This window comes from Chenopodium album, unplaced genomic scaffold, assembly GCF_948465745.1.
Source record: "Chenopodium album unplaced genomic scaffold, dcCheAlbu1.1 scaffold_37, whole genome shotgun sequence".
Lineage (NCBI taxonomy): Eukaryota > Viridiplantae > Streptophyta > Magnoliopsida > Caryophyllales > Amaranthaceae > Chenopodium > Chenopodium album.
This window is the reverse complement of record NW_027665232.1, coordinates 1-15,340: the sequence shown is the minus strand read 5'-3', so window position 1 is coordinate 15,340 and position 15,340 is coordinate 1. Positions and strand designations below refer to the sequence as shown.

Genomic DNA, 15,340 nt, shown 5'->3' with positions numbered 1-15,340 from the left:
TGCTGAGCTTGATTTCCGGGATCAGATTTCCTGTCGGGATGTAATCCAGGCATAAATTGAATCCTATCACTTCCTTCTTCGATACAAATACTGCCAGCAAGTTTTGAACTAATGAGAGATTTATGCTTATACTTTCTAATTGCAGGGGATAAAGAATGGGGTTTTCCGGGGGGAGTTGGAAGTGCAGCGGCATTTTTTCGTGCTCTGGTTCCTCAGCACCTTCAGCATGGAAAACATGGGAGGCCATCAGCACCTTCAACATTATATTTAGTCGGGCTAATTCCTCCAGAGGAACCGGCCTCTCCGCTAGCACCAGCCATATTTGAGGGGTAGGAAAGGTAGGGAATAAGTGGTGGGAAGGAGAATTTTGTGGAAATTGGATTTGCGGGATGCTCAGCGGCGACAATGGAAGGGGTTTGATTTGGAGAGTTCGAGTTTGTGATGGATGAATCGTTGGAGCAATCGGGTTTTGTGATTGAAGGTCCGATACCTTCGACCTCAGAGCATGAGATGATTGGAGATCCGCAATTTCCTGTCGGAGCTTGCTGTTGACCGATCTCAGCGAGGGGTTGCTTACTGAGTTGTTGTGATTCTCCATGATTAACTGAAGGAGAAGGGGTAGAAGGAGTTGAAAGAACAGATTGAATTGCATGCGAAGGAACCGTTGTCTTGTTCTTTTTATTTTGGTAATTCGATCTCGGGACTACAAGATTAGTAGTAGCCTTCATTCCCAAAATGTTATTACTGCTATATGTATTATCTCCCTGTCTAATTTTATCCTGTAGTGTTTTAGCTCTAGGAATGTTGCTCTCCCTACTAGTTTCACTTTCCTCTTCTACCAATGGCAATAAATTCCATTGTGTGTTTTTATGCATATGTTGGCGGCTAGCTTGCTCCCTAGGAGCTCCTTTCTTTTCAGCTTTATTTTTCTGGTGAGTATCTCTCCCTCCAACATTTTGCTTACCCTCCCATTTTTTAATGATTTTCTTTCTGTTTGTAGCAATAATCCAAGGCCCATATTCTTCTTTATAAACTAAATCCCCTGCCTTATCCATAATCCCTTTTTGTCCCTTTTCTGAATTTGGATTTTGCTGTTGGGTTTGCAGGCCCACTATCTCATTCTGATCTCCTTTTAATGCATGGCTTGCATCTAAAGTATTAGAAGAAAATTCTCTGCTAGCTACCTCCCTCTGTAAGGCTATACCTTCCCTACAGTTTTCTTTTACATGCCCTATCCTACCACAAGCGAAACACAGGCTATGGATTTTTTCATACTCAATTCGTTGCCATGATCCTCCCACCCAAACCTTGGAAATTAAGGGCTTATTTAGATCAATTTCTATGCATACCCTTGCGTATCGACATCTATTAATTTTATCCGTAGAGTAATCGACTCTAATTGGCCTCCCTGCTACTTGTGCTATGCTGTATAGTGCTTCCTTTTCATAGTATTCCATCGGTAACTATGGAAATCTGATCCAGACAGACATGAATTGAAATGGATTAGAAGAAGGTCGAAAATTTGGCTTCCAGTTAGATAGCATCAGATAGTGATCCAAAATGAACCAAGGGCCTCCAAAGAGCGCTTTTTCTAAGTCATCTTTCAGGGTAAATCTGAATAAAAAGGCTCCATTTTCCATTTCAATGGTCTCCAACCCTCCCTTTGGGTTCCATATTCTTTGAACTCTTTGAGCCATAAACTCCACTCTTATCTTCAACCCAAGACATTTACCCATGAGCGTGAGTGACCAAGGTTTCCTTAGTTCCTGCAGCTTTTCTTTGGGGAATTTGACAACTAACGCATTGTCCGGGCTGCAATCTTCTTCATCCTCCCAATCCTGGGAGTTCATGACTATCTTCCTAGCCTCGGTGAACCATTGGGATGATCTTACCACCGCCTCTCTAAAGGTGCTATTAGATTTATTTTGAGCACTAGCGCCTGTCTTCTCATTGTGTACCAAATCCCCAACTTGATTTTCAATCTCCATACTATCTGACTCACTTGACACCTTCGAGGCAACAACATTGCATACTTGTGGGTTACACATCACCCCATCCTCCTCCATTTCATCAATGGTTACCGCAGCATGGTTCAATACTGAAGAGATCCCCGAAGAGACTTCATTCACCATTGAGAAATAACAAAGAAAAGAAAAACAGGAAAAAACAGGACTAACTTAAGACTGAAAGAAAATAATCAGAATAAAAAAGGACAAGAGAACCTAATGCTCTTAATTGAAGTAAGAACATAAGGCAGAAGACCTGCTCTCCACCAGGAGCAAGCTCCCGGGGCTCTAATCACCAAAGTGATCGAGTTAGTCCCCGATGACTTAAAATCCTAGAGAGAGAAAGTCATGCTTTTCTATTTCAATTAGTAACATATTCCATTCATACTTCAATTCCTGAAAAGATCATCAATAGCATAGATAATCAACTTAGGCCATGTTCAGTTCACCTTGAAAATATAATATTTAAAGAGAAATATAATAGAATCAGTAAAAATAATTTCACTTCAACAAAAATAAAGTGAAATGAATAGGACCTTAAGAGTGATCAAACATATACAAAAAAAAACAAAAAAAAAAAAAAAACGTGCTAACCTCAAAGAAAATTGTTTCTAGAACAGGTGAAGCATGAAGCATCTCCAACACTACTTCGTGATAGGAATGACTCCAGGCACAATTAAGCTGTAAATGATGTAAATTACAAAATATAGGCAGCTTATTATGCTTTAATCCACATTTTTCGAGACCCTAGCACCAGAGAGTAGTACAGTAATTAGTTTCGTTATTAAAGAACTTTTTTGTAATGGTAAGAGAAGAATTAAATTAACGGAATTTCTGACAAAAAAAGTAATAACCACCGACAGTTTTTTAATGTTTTGGAAATAAGTAGATACTCGTAGTAAATTTCATACAAAAATATTACTCTACGGAGTAGTGGTTATTACTAAAACAACAATAATGGGTTATTGTCAAAAAAGGAGAGTTTTCAAATGGCCACAATAAAATTGAGGTCATTGTATTAGATAAATCACAATCATTTAATTCTCTTGACTAATGTGAACCGTTGATTTAAAAAATTAAAATCTCCCATGTTCTATCCCACTACAATTCAGTTTTCAATTTTTCACAGTTTATGTTTGTTTTCCCTGCTCAATGTCTATGCTTTCTTCTTCTTAATTGTGTTAAGAGTGTTACTTCAAGCCTTCAATCCAATCCTCATCCACTTTCATTAATTTAAATAAGCATAGATTTCCCAAAATAAAATGTAAGCAACACACAAATACAGAATTAAGAAGAATGAACTTCATTGAGAAAAAGTAAATCCAAGTGAAAGGACAGTAATGTGATGACGAGCAGAAGGCAAAGCAAAAGAATGTCCAAGCAATCAAAACCTCAAAGGCTAATGTTACAGAGAATCTACAGTGAACAATTGCATCAAACATACAAATTTATGAGTTTCAATTCTGCCGTGAACACATGAAAGCAAATGACAATGAAATGGGATAAAAAAAAATAAAAAAAAATAAAAAACTGACATGTGAAAAATTGGAAACTGAATGATAGTGGGATAGAACATGAGAGATTTTTATTATTATTTTTTATTCTTTTTTGGTTAATATTTTCATAGATGAAATCAACAGTCAATTTTATCAACGGCTCACATTAGTAAAAAAAAATAAACAGTTGCGATTTCATCTAATATATTGACCATAATTTTATTGTGACCACTCAAAAGTCATCCTGTCAAAAAAATCATAAATTAATACTTCAGAGTAAAACAAACAAACCTTCATGCACGTTGCACCTAGATGTAGACGTCGAACATTGGACATTGATCTGAAAAGCCTAACCTCGTTCAAGGGCATATTTAACTTAGCTTCAACGAGTGAATTCAAATCTCCAATACAATATTGCGATTCCAATCTTAAAGAATAGTCTAGATACTTCAAATTAGGAGCATCAAGAAAAAATTTATTTCTCTGATTTTTATGGAACGTTAAAAGGTTTAGATATAATGTAGTAAGAAAAGGTGCAGAAATAACATCATTGATAGGTTCAAAACATTCCCTGCTTCCTGTCAAATCTAGGCGTTCGAGTAATGGACTCCTCGAAACTAGCCTAGTTATAAAATGTTCACCACGGAAAGAAGCAAAACACAGGCATGACACTTTCAAGTTTGGCAAATTATAAGTCGAGGGAACTTCAAAATTAACATTCAATGTTAGTGTTAACATCTCTAATGTTTGACACTCGAAAAGGGCTAATGGTAGCTTAACGTGATCACTCAAACAGGCAACAACTTCAAGATGCTTGACTCCGCGGCTTAAAGCAAAGGACATCCAATGATTAAGACGCTTATATTCCATATAAACATAAGATTGATGAACGCGAATTCTGAGTCTAAACATAGTTATTCTTTCAGATCTGCAAGCACGCAACGCGTTGTCAACAAATTTGTTATGCTGTTCAAGCGTATCCCGACACGAATGATCACACTCGAGTTGTTCAAGTGTATCCCGACACCACTGATCAAACCCGAGCCGGGTAATCAAAGCAAAGACATCCCGCCATTTCTTTGATAATACACAGGTAGTAGCCGCCTCTTGTACGGAAAGGCGAGAAACTATTTCACTTAATAATTCATCTGGTAAATTGCTTATCCTATCGATTTTGGCCATTGTTTGCACATGTCCAAGGTCTAAATTATTATTATACCTGCAATTCAAATAGAAAATCATGGATACTCAATTAGCATAATTATAATCTTAAACAACAACAACAACAAAAAAACTGATTTTCATATATTTTTAAGGAATAATTGACGCTTACATACCATTTTTTTTTTTTTTTTTTTTGTTTTTTAGATATGAAATTGAGGAAGATTTGGAGGAGCATAAATGTCTTTGATCGATGAAGAGGCGATTAATTGAAATTGAATGATGAGGAGGTTTTGTACGGGATAATACCGGTAGTAATACCTAATTAGCCGGTAATGTCTTATAATAATACTGAAACAACTGATTAATAAGAAAGCTCGAAAATCCATAACGGCCGTTCTAAACGGCCACGTGGAGAGCTGCTTGAGACCACGTAGGCACCTGCTGCCTACGAGGTCGGTTTGCCACCTATCATTATAGGTGGCACCAGCTTGGTTATCTCTCTATATATACCCAAGCAAATGTTCACCCAAAGGGACATCTTTTTTCTCTCTCTCTCTCACTACACATCTAAAACAATTTCTCTCTCTTCATTCTTTCTTCTTATCGGATTGCTGACTTTAGCATCGGAGAGGTTATTCCCGGATAACCCCCGGGTTAGCTTATCTGTGTTGACTGTGCAGGTGCGTAATTGGACGGTAAACCTTTACCAACCCAGGAAGATTATCTGTACCGGAGCAAACCCGGAACAGTTGGCGCTAGAAGGAGGGGATAGTAATAACTTCTATCGTCCAAATAGCCTTCGCCAGGCATGGAAGAAAACCAGGAACACGTAATACCGACAGCAGAAGCCGAAAACCGTCAGTATGGTAGAACACTCTGAATGTCAATGCGAACAAAACTGTCAATACAATACCTGAGATTGAAGTGGAGGATGAAACTCATCTTCTCCACAAGAATACTGTGAACACACTGATAACACCTGAACGAAGCCCCGCACGGATACCGGACCCCCTGGAGGAATTTACTCCTGAGGAGTTAGAGGTAACAGCAAGGGTAATGAAAGCGATGTCCCGGAAAAGAAAGGAGGCTGAAGCTGCAGCCAATAGGGGGCAAGTTGATACACCGGCCATTCTCGTGATTGTGAATCTGGCGAGCCAGTTCAACCAGGCAGACGAGCAACCGCCGTCACAGCCCCAAAATCGGGGAATAATTGTTCCAAGTGAGCGCCAACCAACTCATGGAACGCAGATAGAGGACTTAGGGTCCCGGCAGCACGAGATCAATAGCGGGCCGCTAAGACGTACAACCAGGACTATAGTCAGGCCGAGAGTATCACCTTTCACCCAGGAGGTACTGGATCAGCAAATGGAAAGGATAAAAATGCCGACATGTACCTTTGATGGCAAAGGAGATCCCAAGCGATATGTAGCGGCGTTTGAAAGCCATATGTTGCTTTATACCGACACCGATGCGGTGTGGTGCAAGGTGTTCCCGACAACGCTTACGGGGCCAGCCTCGGATTGGTTTTCCAATTTGGAGAATGGATCGATTGATTGCTTCGATACCTTGGTCGAACTGTTTACCGGTCAATATATTAGCAATAGTGCAAGGCAGAGAACTTCGGGAGAGCTTATGTCGGTCTGACAAAGAAGGGATGAATCCCTTAGGGATTTCATAAGGAGATTTAACGGTGAGGTTAACACGATACCGAAATTACAGCAAGAAATAGCGATAATGGCCTTAATGAACGGTCTAGGGGATAATGACTTCAAAAAATACATGGCAAGGAAGTCGTTCCCAAATTTAGGCGTGGCCTTTGGCAAGGCCTATAAATACATCAAAAGCGAGGAGTTGTTGAAAACCAGTAGTCAGATAGCGGCACCGGAGCCCTCTCGAAGACAGAATGATGGGGTTGCGCCTAGTGCCTATACCGGCGGAATGAACAGACCACAACAGCAACCAAGCCAGCCAAGGGCCGGTAGGCCACCCAGAGGTTTTGGCCGGTACAGTAGCTACACGCAACTGAGCACACCTAGGGCCGCAATATATTCAATAAATCAGCACAGAGAGGAATGGACACGACCGGCCCCAATGATAACCAAAGGTCGGGACACGAAAAAGTATTGCATGTTTCACAGGGATATTGGCCATTATACGGAAGAATGTACTCAGCTGAAAGAGAATATAGAAGACCTCATTAGGAAGGGCCATCTGTCCCAGTATCGGGCTCAAGCAGGCCCAAGCCGGCAGCAAGCCCCGCAACCCAGACAAAGTGAATATCGAAGGCAGGGTGACTCGTCCATGCAAGATGACACCTACCGGCGCAACCACAGCGGAGAATACCGTCAAGGGAATAGTGCGCCAGGACACAAGATCACAATAGAGGTTATTACCGGTGGTCCGGTGCACGGGGGATCAGTTAGCGGGGCGAAAAAGAGTTTGTCTGAGCACCGGCACACAGTGAATGCACTGGGTGTAGACGAGCGGCCAAGGCCTGCTTCCATGCCGTCAGTATCCTTTTCGGAGGCAGACGCCAAGGGTTTGGCTTTTCCTCACGATGATCCATTGGTTTTAATTCTGACGGTCAATGGAGCCAACATCAAGCGAGTATTGCTCGATGGAGGGAGCTCCGCTAACATCCTGTTTGCAAAAGCATTTGATGCAATGAGAATAGGCCGGAAGTACCTTACTCCGGTATCGTATCCTGTTATCGGTTTCAACGGATCCACAATTAGGCCGGAAGGAAGTATAGTCTTGCAAGTCAGAATTGGCGAAGGCATGGCGGCCAAAGATGTTATGACGGAATTTTTGATAATTGATGTGCCCTCAGCGTACAACGCTATTGTCGGTAGACCCCTGATCCACGATGTGCAGGGGGTAGTTTCGACATACCATTTGACGATGGTATACGTTTCAAATTTGGGAAAGACAGAGCGCGTTAGAGGAGGTCAGACAATGGCCAGGGAGTGCTATGTGACAGCTTTAAAGCAACCTAACCGACAACCCCAGGCTAACCAGGAAACGCAGAAAAGGGGGCGAGCCGTATCTTCACACGACTTAGCAATGGAGAATTTCGATACGCGCCCGGCAGCAGTTCCCCGCCCTTCACCAGGAGGGGAGACGGTAGAAATCGAGTTGCAACCTGGGGTATCGGGAAGAACCGTACGAGTTGGGTCAGACATGGATGTTGATACCCATTGTCATCTGGTGGAACTTTTACTGGAGAACGCTGAAGTGTTTGCTTTCTCGGCAGATGAAATGCCAGGAATTCATCCAGATGTTATAGTACACAAGCTGAATGTGGATAGCAACGCCAGGCCAGTTAGGCAGAAAAAACAAAACTTCTCGACAGAAAAGATAGAAGCAATACAAGCAGAAGTAAACAAGTTGCTAGCGGCGGGATTTATCGAGCCTTGCACGTACCCTGAATGGTTAGCAAACGTGGTCATGGTAAGGAAACCGTCAGGAAAATGGAGGATGTGCGTGGACTTTACAGACCTGAATAAAGCCTGCCCAAAGGATTGCTATCCACTGCCCCGAATAGATAGGCTGGTAGATTCCACTTCCGGCCATGCTCTGCTCAGCTTTATGGACGCGTTCTCGGGATACCATCAGGTCAGCTTGTATGCGCCAGATAGAACGAAAACGACATTTATTACGGATGCCGGAGTATTTTGCTACAAGGCAATGCCGTTTGGGTTACGAAAAGCCGGAGCAACATATCAGAAACTGGTAGACAAAGTCTTTGCAAACCAGAAAGGAAGAAACGTAGAAGTATATGTTGACGACTCCATCGTAAAAAGCCGGTTAGCCACTGACCATGTTGCAGATTTAAGGGAGACATTTGAAACTTTGCGTCAGTACCGAATGAAGCTCAATCTGGAAAAGTGTGTCTTTGGAGTTCGTTCGGGGAAGTTCTTGGGGTTTATGGTCAGTGAAAGGGGGATAGATGCAAATCCCGACAAAATAGAAGCTATACTTAGCCTACCGCAACCCAAGTCTATAAAGGACATACAGAAGCTTACTGGTCGCATAGCGGCGCTGACAAGGTTTATTAGCAAATCGGCTGATAAGGCCTTACCATTCTTTGTAGTCCTCCGGCAAAATAAAACATTCGTTTGGGGGGAAGAGCAAGCAAAGGCGTTAGAGGTAGTCAAAAACCATCTAAGGTCCCTTCCGACCATAGCACGGCCGGAACAGGGAGAGAGCCTGCAACTATACATCTCGGCATCTCCAAAGACGGTTGCAGCGGTGTTGATAGTAGAACGAAAGAAGGCACAAATTCCAATTTATTTTGTGAGCCATGTCCTGAACGCGGCCGAAAGAAGATACCCTCTGATAGAGAAGATTGCATATGCAGTGGTTATAGCAGCAAGAAAACTTAGGCCATATTTTGATGCACATACCATTGAAGTGTTGACAAATCAACCGTTAGAAAAGTCTCTGCAGAAAATGGAGACGTCAGGAAGATTGCTCAAATGGGCGGTAGAGTTGTCGGAATATGTTATAATTTACAAACCACGAGTGTCGATAAAGGCTCAGGCACTGTCTGATTTCATTGTGGAAACATCCTACACTGAAGAAGAAGAAGACAATGGAGTGTGGAAGGTTTCCGTTGACGGCTCCTCAACATCAACAGGCTCCGGAGCCGGAATTGTTATGATATCACCGCAAGGGGACATATTCGAGTACGCTATCAAATTCAAGTTTAAAGCCTCCAATAATGAAGCTGAGTACGAGGCAGCACTTGCGGGAGTACAGTTATGTGTTGCAGCTGAGGCAAAGCGGGTAGAACTCACGACTGACTCACAATTGGTGGCAAGTCAATTTGACGGCACTTATGAGGCCAAGGAGCAAACGATGTCTGCCTACCTGGCGAAGTTGAAAGCGGTAACGGCAAACCTGGAATCATTTGCAATACAATTGGTGCCGAGAGCAAAAAACACACAGGCAGACGCCTTGGCAAAACTGGCAAGTTCCAGCTTCAATGATTTAGAACGTACTGTAATGGTGGAGCTTCTGGAACGCAAAAGCATTGACCCCGACAACACTCCAAAAGAAGTGAATTGCGTGGTTAACGACCAAGAATGGTATGATGGCGTACTAGCCTACAAAGTACATAATGTCTTACCGGCGGATAAAACAGAAGCACAGAAAATAAGGAAGGATAGTGTCTGGTTTGTCATGTTCAAGGGAATGCTGTATAAAAGAGGGTTCTCGCTACCACTGCGAAGGTGTATATCGGCCTATGAGTCAGCTAGGATGATAGAAGAAATCCATGAAGGGGATTGTGGGAATCATGCCGGAGGCCGGTCAATGTCCTTGGAAGCGATGAAAAGAGGGTACTACTGGCCAACAATGAATGCCGATACTTTAGCGTACGCAAAAAGGTGCGACAAATGTCAAAATATTTGGGCCAGCAATCAACCAGCCGCCAAATGATCTGACACCAATTCTAAATCCGATACCGTTTGCACAATGGGGAATGGACATTATCGGACCTTTTACGTCAGCAACAGGGAGCAGGAAATTCTTGATAGTAGGGATTGACTACTTCACCAAGTGGATAGAAGCAGAACCGGTAGCAAAAATAACAGCGAGTGAAGTTATGAAGTTCATCTAGAAGAGTATATTCACCCGATTTGGGCTACCGGTCGCCATGGTGTTTGATCACGGCTCCCAATTTGATTGCAACCTAGTTAAGAACTTCCTTAGCATATACAAGGTAAAATTTGCATACGCAGCCGTCTGCCATCCTCAGTCAAATGGCCAAGCGGAAGCCGTAAATAAGCAGATATTAACGACACTGAAAAAGAAGGTAGAAGATGCGAAGGGCTTGTGGGCAGATCTGGTCCCGGAAATATTATGGGCAAATAGAACGACAACAAGGGAAACTACTGGGGAGTCGCCATTCAACCTTGCTTTCGGCTCCGAAGCTGTCATTCCGGTTGAAGTAGGACTCCCTACGTTCCGTGTTCAGCATTTTTGTGAGGATCAAAATGACTTGCTCCTACGATAGCAATTAGACTTCTTACCTGAAACTCGGCTTACGACTGCCATCAGGTCAGCGGCATATAAGAATCGTATGAGTCAAGCATATAACAAGAGAGTTAATTACCGGCCTCTGAAAGATGGAGACTTGGTCCTTCGTCGAACGGCTGCGACGGGTAGAGGGAATGCAGATGGCAAGCTCACCGCAAATTGGGAAGGCCCCTATCAGGTGTATGAAACGATTCGCCAAGGATCATATCGGCTGATGACTCTAGAGGGAGTACCGTTAAAAAATGTTTGGAATACAAACGTCCTCAAAAAATATTACGTCTAGATTGTACTTTTGTTTCTTATGTTTGGTACCGGCATGGTATGTAGTCATGGTTTAGCTTTTTCTGTTAGTTCATATTTTATAAGCAAGCTCCATGCCTGTAATTTGTTTTGACGATTTTGGCTAAGGCCGTTAGTAAGAAAAGTAAGTACTACAACATATGGAGCCATCCCCTACTTTCGATATGATTTGACAAACAGCCTAGCTAGCTGTCTCTTTCATTCAAGTGAGGAGGAAGGTTGGATAACTAATGCGCCTCAAGGCGAGTTGAAATTGACGGTCTGATCCACTGTCAATACTCGGCCTGCTAAAGGCTGCATGTACCATTTTCAGTCTTAGGAATTAAAGTGACATAAGTGCAGTTCACTTGTTTAGGCATCTTACCGGAGAGGAATAAGTTCTGGACAGCTGCATGAAAATACCGATAATATCAGAATGATAAGGATTACCGAAATCAATTTCTAAGGAAATTAATTACGGAAATCGGGGGCATATGCCTATTATGCTTGATATGCCAGTACGTTGGAATCAAAAAGTTGGAATGGAAAGTTGGAATATGATAAAAAAAAAAAAAACTTAGTGTACAGGCATTAAGTAGCAAAGTATTATAAAACTTAGTGTACAGGCATTAAGTACCAAAGTTGGAATCGATATGATAGGCCGATAATTTATTTCAACTAGATACAGATTAAGTACCAAAGTATTAAAAAACTTAGTGTACAGGTAAGCAAATAGGCACGAAATTTCAATATAGTTATGGAAGTCGCAAGGAAAAATAAATAGGTTATTAACGACGTTTTAATGGATACAGGAAAATTTTCAAATAAAGTTTAACGGTAAAATCGTTGGTAAGTGAATATGACAGAAAAACAATACAGTAGTGCGCAATCAAAATACAGTCAAGTATTATAGATATTGCCAAGTACAGACAAGATTAATAAATGTTAAACAGAGGTAAGATAAATATTGTCAGAACACACGGAAGTAAATTCGACAGCCATCACCCAAAAAAGACAAGGGTCAGATCGGCCAAAATACAAAGTTGAAAGAAATTGTTTAAACAACAACATATGACAAAAACAGCTCAACAATGAGCCTTAAAAGTTACAGACAAAGAGGACCCACATGACTCTGGTGATAGCTGCCCGCCCCGTTAATCTTTCTTCGATTCGGGCTCCTTTCGGGGGGCAGGCTCAGAAGTGCCGGCAGCTTTGTCCTCTTTGATAGGACTGGCAATTAGGACATCAGCAAACTCTTCCTTCGGCAAATCACGTAGATCCAGATTTTTCATCACTTCAATTGGAGGAGGATTATCGAAGTAGTCTGCTTCATAGCTGGTAGGGGACAGGTGCATATCTTCACTATAAGGTAGTTGATTTCGTTGCTGGTTGGTTGACATGGAAGATCGGGGAAGATGAAGAAGAAACGTTCAAAATGTGGGCCCTACTAACGGATTCATGGATGGAATCCCTTAGTTGGTGGTAAAATCGATTTTTTGGAAATTTTGGTGGTGGTAAAGTAAATCTTTTTTTTATGGAGGTGGTAAATTCGACAAAGTCGTTATTGGAAGGTGGTAAAAATCAAAATATCCTATTTTTTATTTATATAAACAAATGTATCAACTTGCATATGTACAGTTGCATTGAAGATGATTAATTACTCCGATCTGTAGTCAATGTATTCAATTAGAATAATACTCCGCAATTGACATAGACTTAGATAATGAAGATTAGCAATTAATTTATCACATAAGTACATGACAATTTAATTATGGTTTTTGATCTTCGTGAGATGAAAATGGAGCGGATTGAAGTGGATCAAGCTGAATCCGCCTCCATTGGTCATCGGTCCATCATCTGCCATTCAACCCCATGCACGCATCAAGCCATCACCCCACATTGTCACCATTTAGACATTCGTACGTGCTAAGTTTGCTACTCGGGCAAGGCTCGCTTTGTTAAATAACAATAGTAAGCCTTGTTAAATTATGTAAATAATCTAATGGATATTATTAGTTTGTATTTTACTAATGTATCCTTAGCCCTAACCCTAATATTCTATTGTATATATAAAATCGTATGCTAGGGTTAGTGGTAAAGATACATTAGTAAAATACAAACTAATAATATGCACTTGATTATTTACATAATCTAACAAGCCTAGCACCAAGTGATCAGCTGAGACTTAATTAAGACCCATCATCACACATAAATATCAAGTGAGGGTGTTGGTGACTTTTTCAAAATAGGCCAAAGGAAGGTGTTAACATCATTTAGAAACGAGGATAGTGTAACCTAAGTCCAATGTAAATGTTATTGACTATTATAACTAGTTAAAGATTTAGGATATAATACCCACTTCGAAAACCGGGATTTAAATTTCGTCCACATTATTTGTCCCTCAATTTATGGCTCTCTCTTAGTCTCTGCCACAACCTAATAATAAGTCATGCAACTTCACACATAACAACAATAATGTACTCTAATATTATTTAGACTAAATTAAAATATCAATACAAACTTCTACTTCTATTATACTAATGGCTTCTCTTTAGTTAATGATAGAGTATAAAACATAATCGATACCATGTTAGTGGACCATCTCAACCAAAAGCTTAAGTTGATGGTTAAGGCACATGAATATGTTTTATACTCTATCAGTTAATTTTTATTATAATCTTCAGCAAGATGTATCATCAATGTCAAAGCATCTTTGGACGAGGCATAGCACATGTCTTACAAACTTATAGTAAACTACACAATCTAATTATTTTAAGTGAGTTGACTTTAATAACTTGAAAAGCTAAGGCATTAAATAGAGAAGATGTGAATGCGCTTTCCAACCAAACCACAAACTAAACTAGCAAAATTATACTTCGAAACAACCAGGTTAACTAGAAAACAATTGCTTGTGAATATGGTGTCTCTAAAACATCTAAAGCCAATTATCATAGGATTAATGTTAATCCTAATGACATCAGGTTTTTTTTTTTTTTTTGAACACATGAGGTTATTGTTAATTACTCCATCCGTCCCTAAATTACATTTCTACTTCTCTCTATTATGCAAGGAATAAATGCTAGATGTGGAATGTAATTTAAAGACGGAGAAAGTAGCAAGTTTATGTTAAATTAGGAATTTTCACAAATGTTACATATTTTCTCTTTAAGGAAATCGACGTTTCTTTTGACGTTGCATTTACCCAATAAATATACTCGTATTGACATTTATTAACTTGCTTACATATATTCCCTAAATAATTCACTTTGTTTAATTTTGTGGTGCTTTCCACCTTTTACCCGCTTTCTTAATTCTTGTGGCTCCACATTTTGCAATATATTGAGAATTATACTTCCTTCTTCGTTTTTTTAGTTGACAGCATTTGACTTTTACACTATTCACAAACTACACTTTGATTAGTTTTTGTGATTTATAATTACATAAAACACAATTAAGTGGGATTTTGTTTGAATCGTCTCAATGTCGTATATTTTATTAATATCAACTTTTTGTAATTTTAGAATGTCGAGAATTAGAGATATCAAGCGTTAAAATAGTGCGTTGGCAAGCGTTATAATAAAAGGGTGTCAACTAAAAGAAAATGGAGATAATGTATAACTAATGATTTCTAGGATTATTTTTAATTGATTGGTGTTGTGATTTTGTAGGTATGGTGTTAGGGCAGACATGCACTGCGAAAGGTAATCAATGCTATGGTGAACATGATTGTTGCGAAGGTTTAGATTGTATCGGAAGATTGTGGCCCATTTCTATCTATGGTTATTATTTGTGTTGTACTGGTCCCTGGTATTGGCATGATTGCGACTTATAGCTATAGCCAATGAACCGGATCAACCTTGGCCAGCGCCAAGGCGTGGAGTGGGGCGGAGCTCAAAACTCAAAAGGGTTAGATTCAGTTTGAATAGGCGATCAGCTAACTCGCAGTAAGGTTACTTTTTAGGTGAATCTTAAGATTTATCATGTGTTGTTTCAATGAATACTACAAGAAGGGGGGAGGGGTTGAATTGTAGTATGAGAGTTTAGCCAAACTTTTTGCGGAATTAAAATTAAGTTAGCTAAAGGAACTGAGAGATTAACTGAAGGAACTAAAGAATGCAAGAGAGATTTTACGTGGAAAACTCCTTGGCCCTAACAAGGAGAAAAACCACGACCACTTGGGATTTTGGGAAAAGAATCTTCACTATAATAGGGCAAATGATCCTATTACAAGCTAAAGACTCACACTCAAGTTCCTCTACGAACTTGAGACCCTGAGGAACAAGTCACCCAACTTGTTACTCTTCTCTTCTCTTTCTCTCTTCTCACTTCTCTGTTCTCTCTTCTCTTTCTCTT

General features: G+C 40.4%; 2 protein-coding genes across 2 annotated transcripts; one reads left to right on the top strand and one right to left on the bottom strand.

Annotated features, from left to right (window-relative positions):
* Window positions 1-2,330: 2,330 nt before the first annotated feature.
* LOC145622370 (F-box protein At4g22280-like) lies at window positions 2,331-4,684 on the bottom strand. Its single transcript, XM_081676395.1, has 3 exons — window positions 3,794-4,684; window positions 2,601-2,687; window positions 2,331-2,402 (listed from the first exon to the last, which is right to left on the bottom strand). Exons 1-3 carry the CDS (start codon window positions 4,682-4,684, stop codon window positions 2,331-2,333), a joined length of 1,050 nt encoding a protein of 349 aa, XP_081532521.1.
* A 1,716-nt stretch (window positions 4,685-6,400) lies between these two features.
* On the top strand, window positions 6,401-10,108 carry LOC145622369 (uncharacterized). The gene has a single exon (XM_081676394.1). The coding sequence runs from the start codon at window positions 6,401-6,403 to the stop codon at window positions 10,106-10,108; it is 3,708 nt and encodes a 1,235-aa protein (XP_081532520.1).
* Window positions 10,109-15,340: the final 5,232 nt, after the last annotated feature.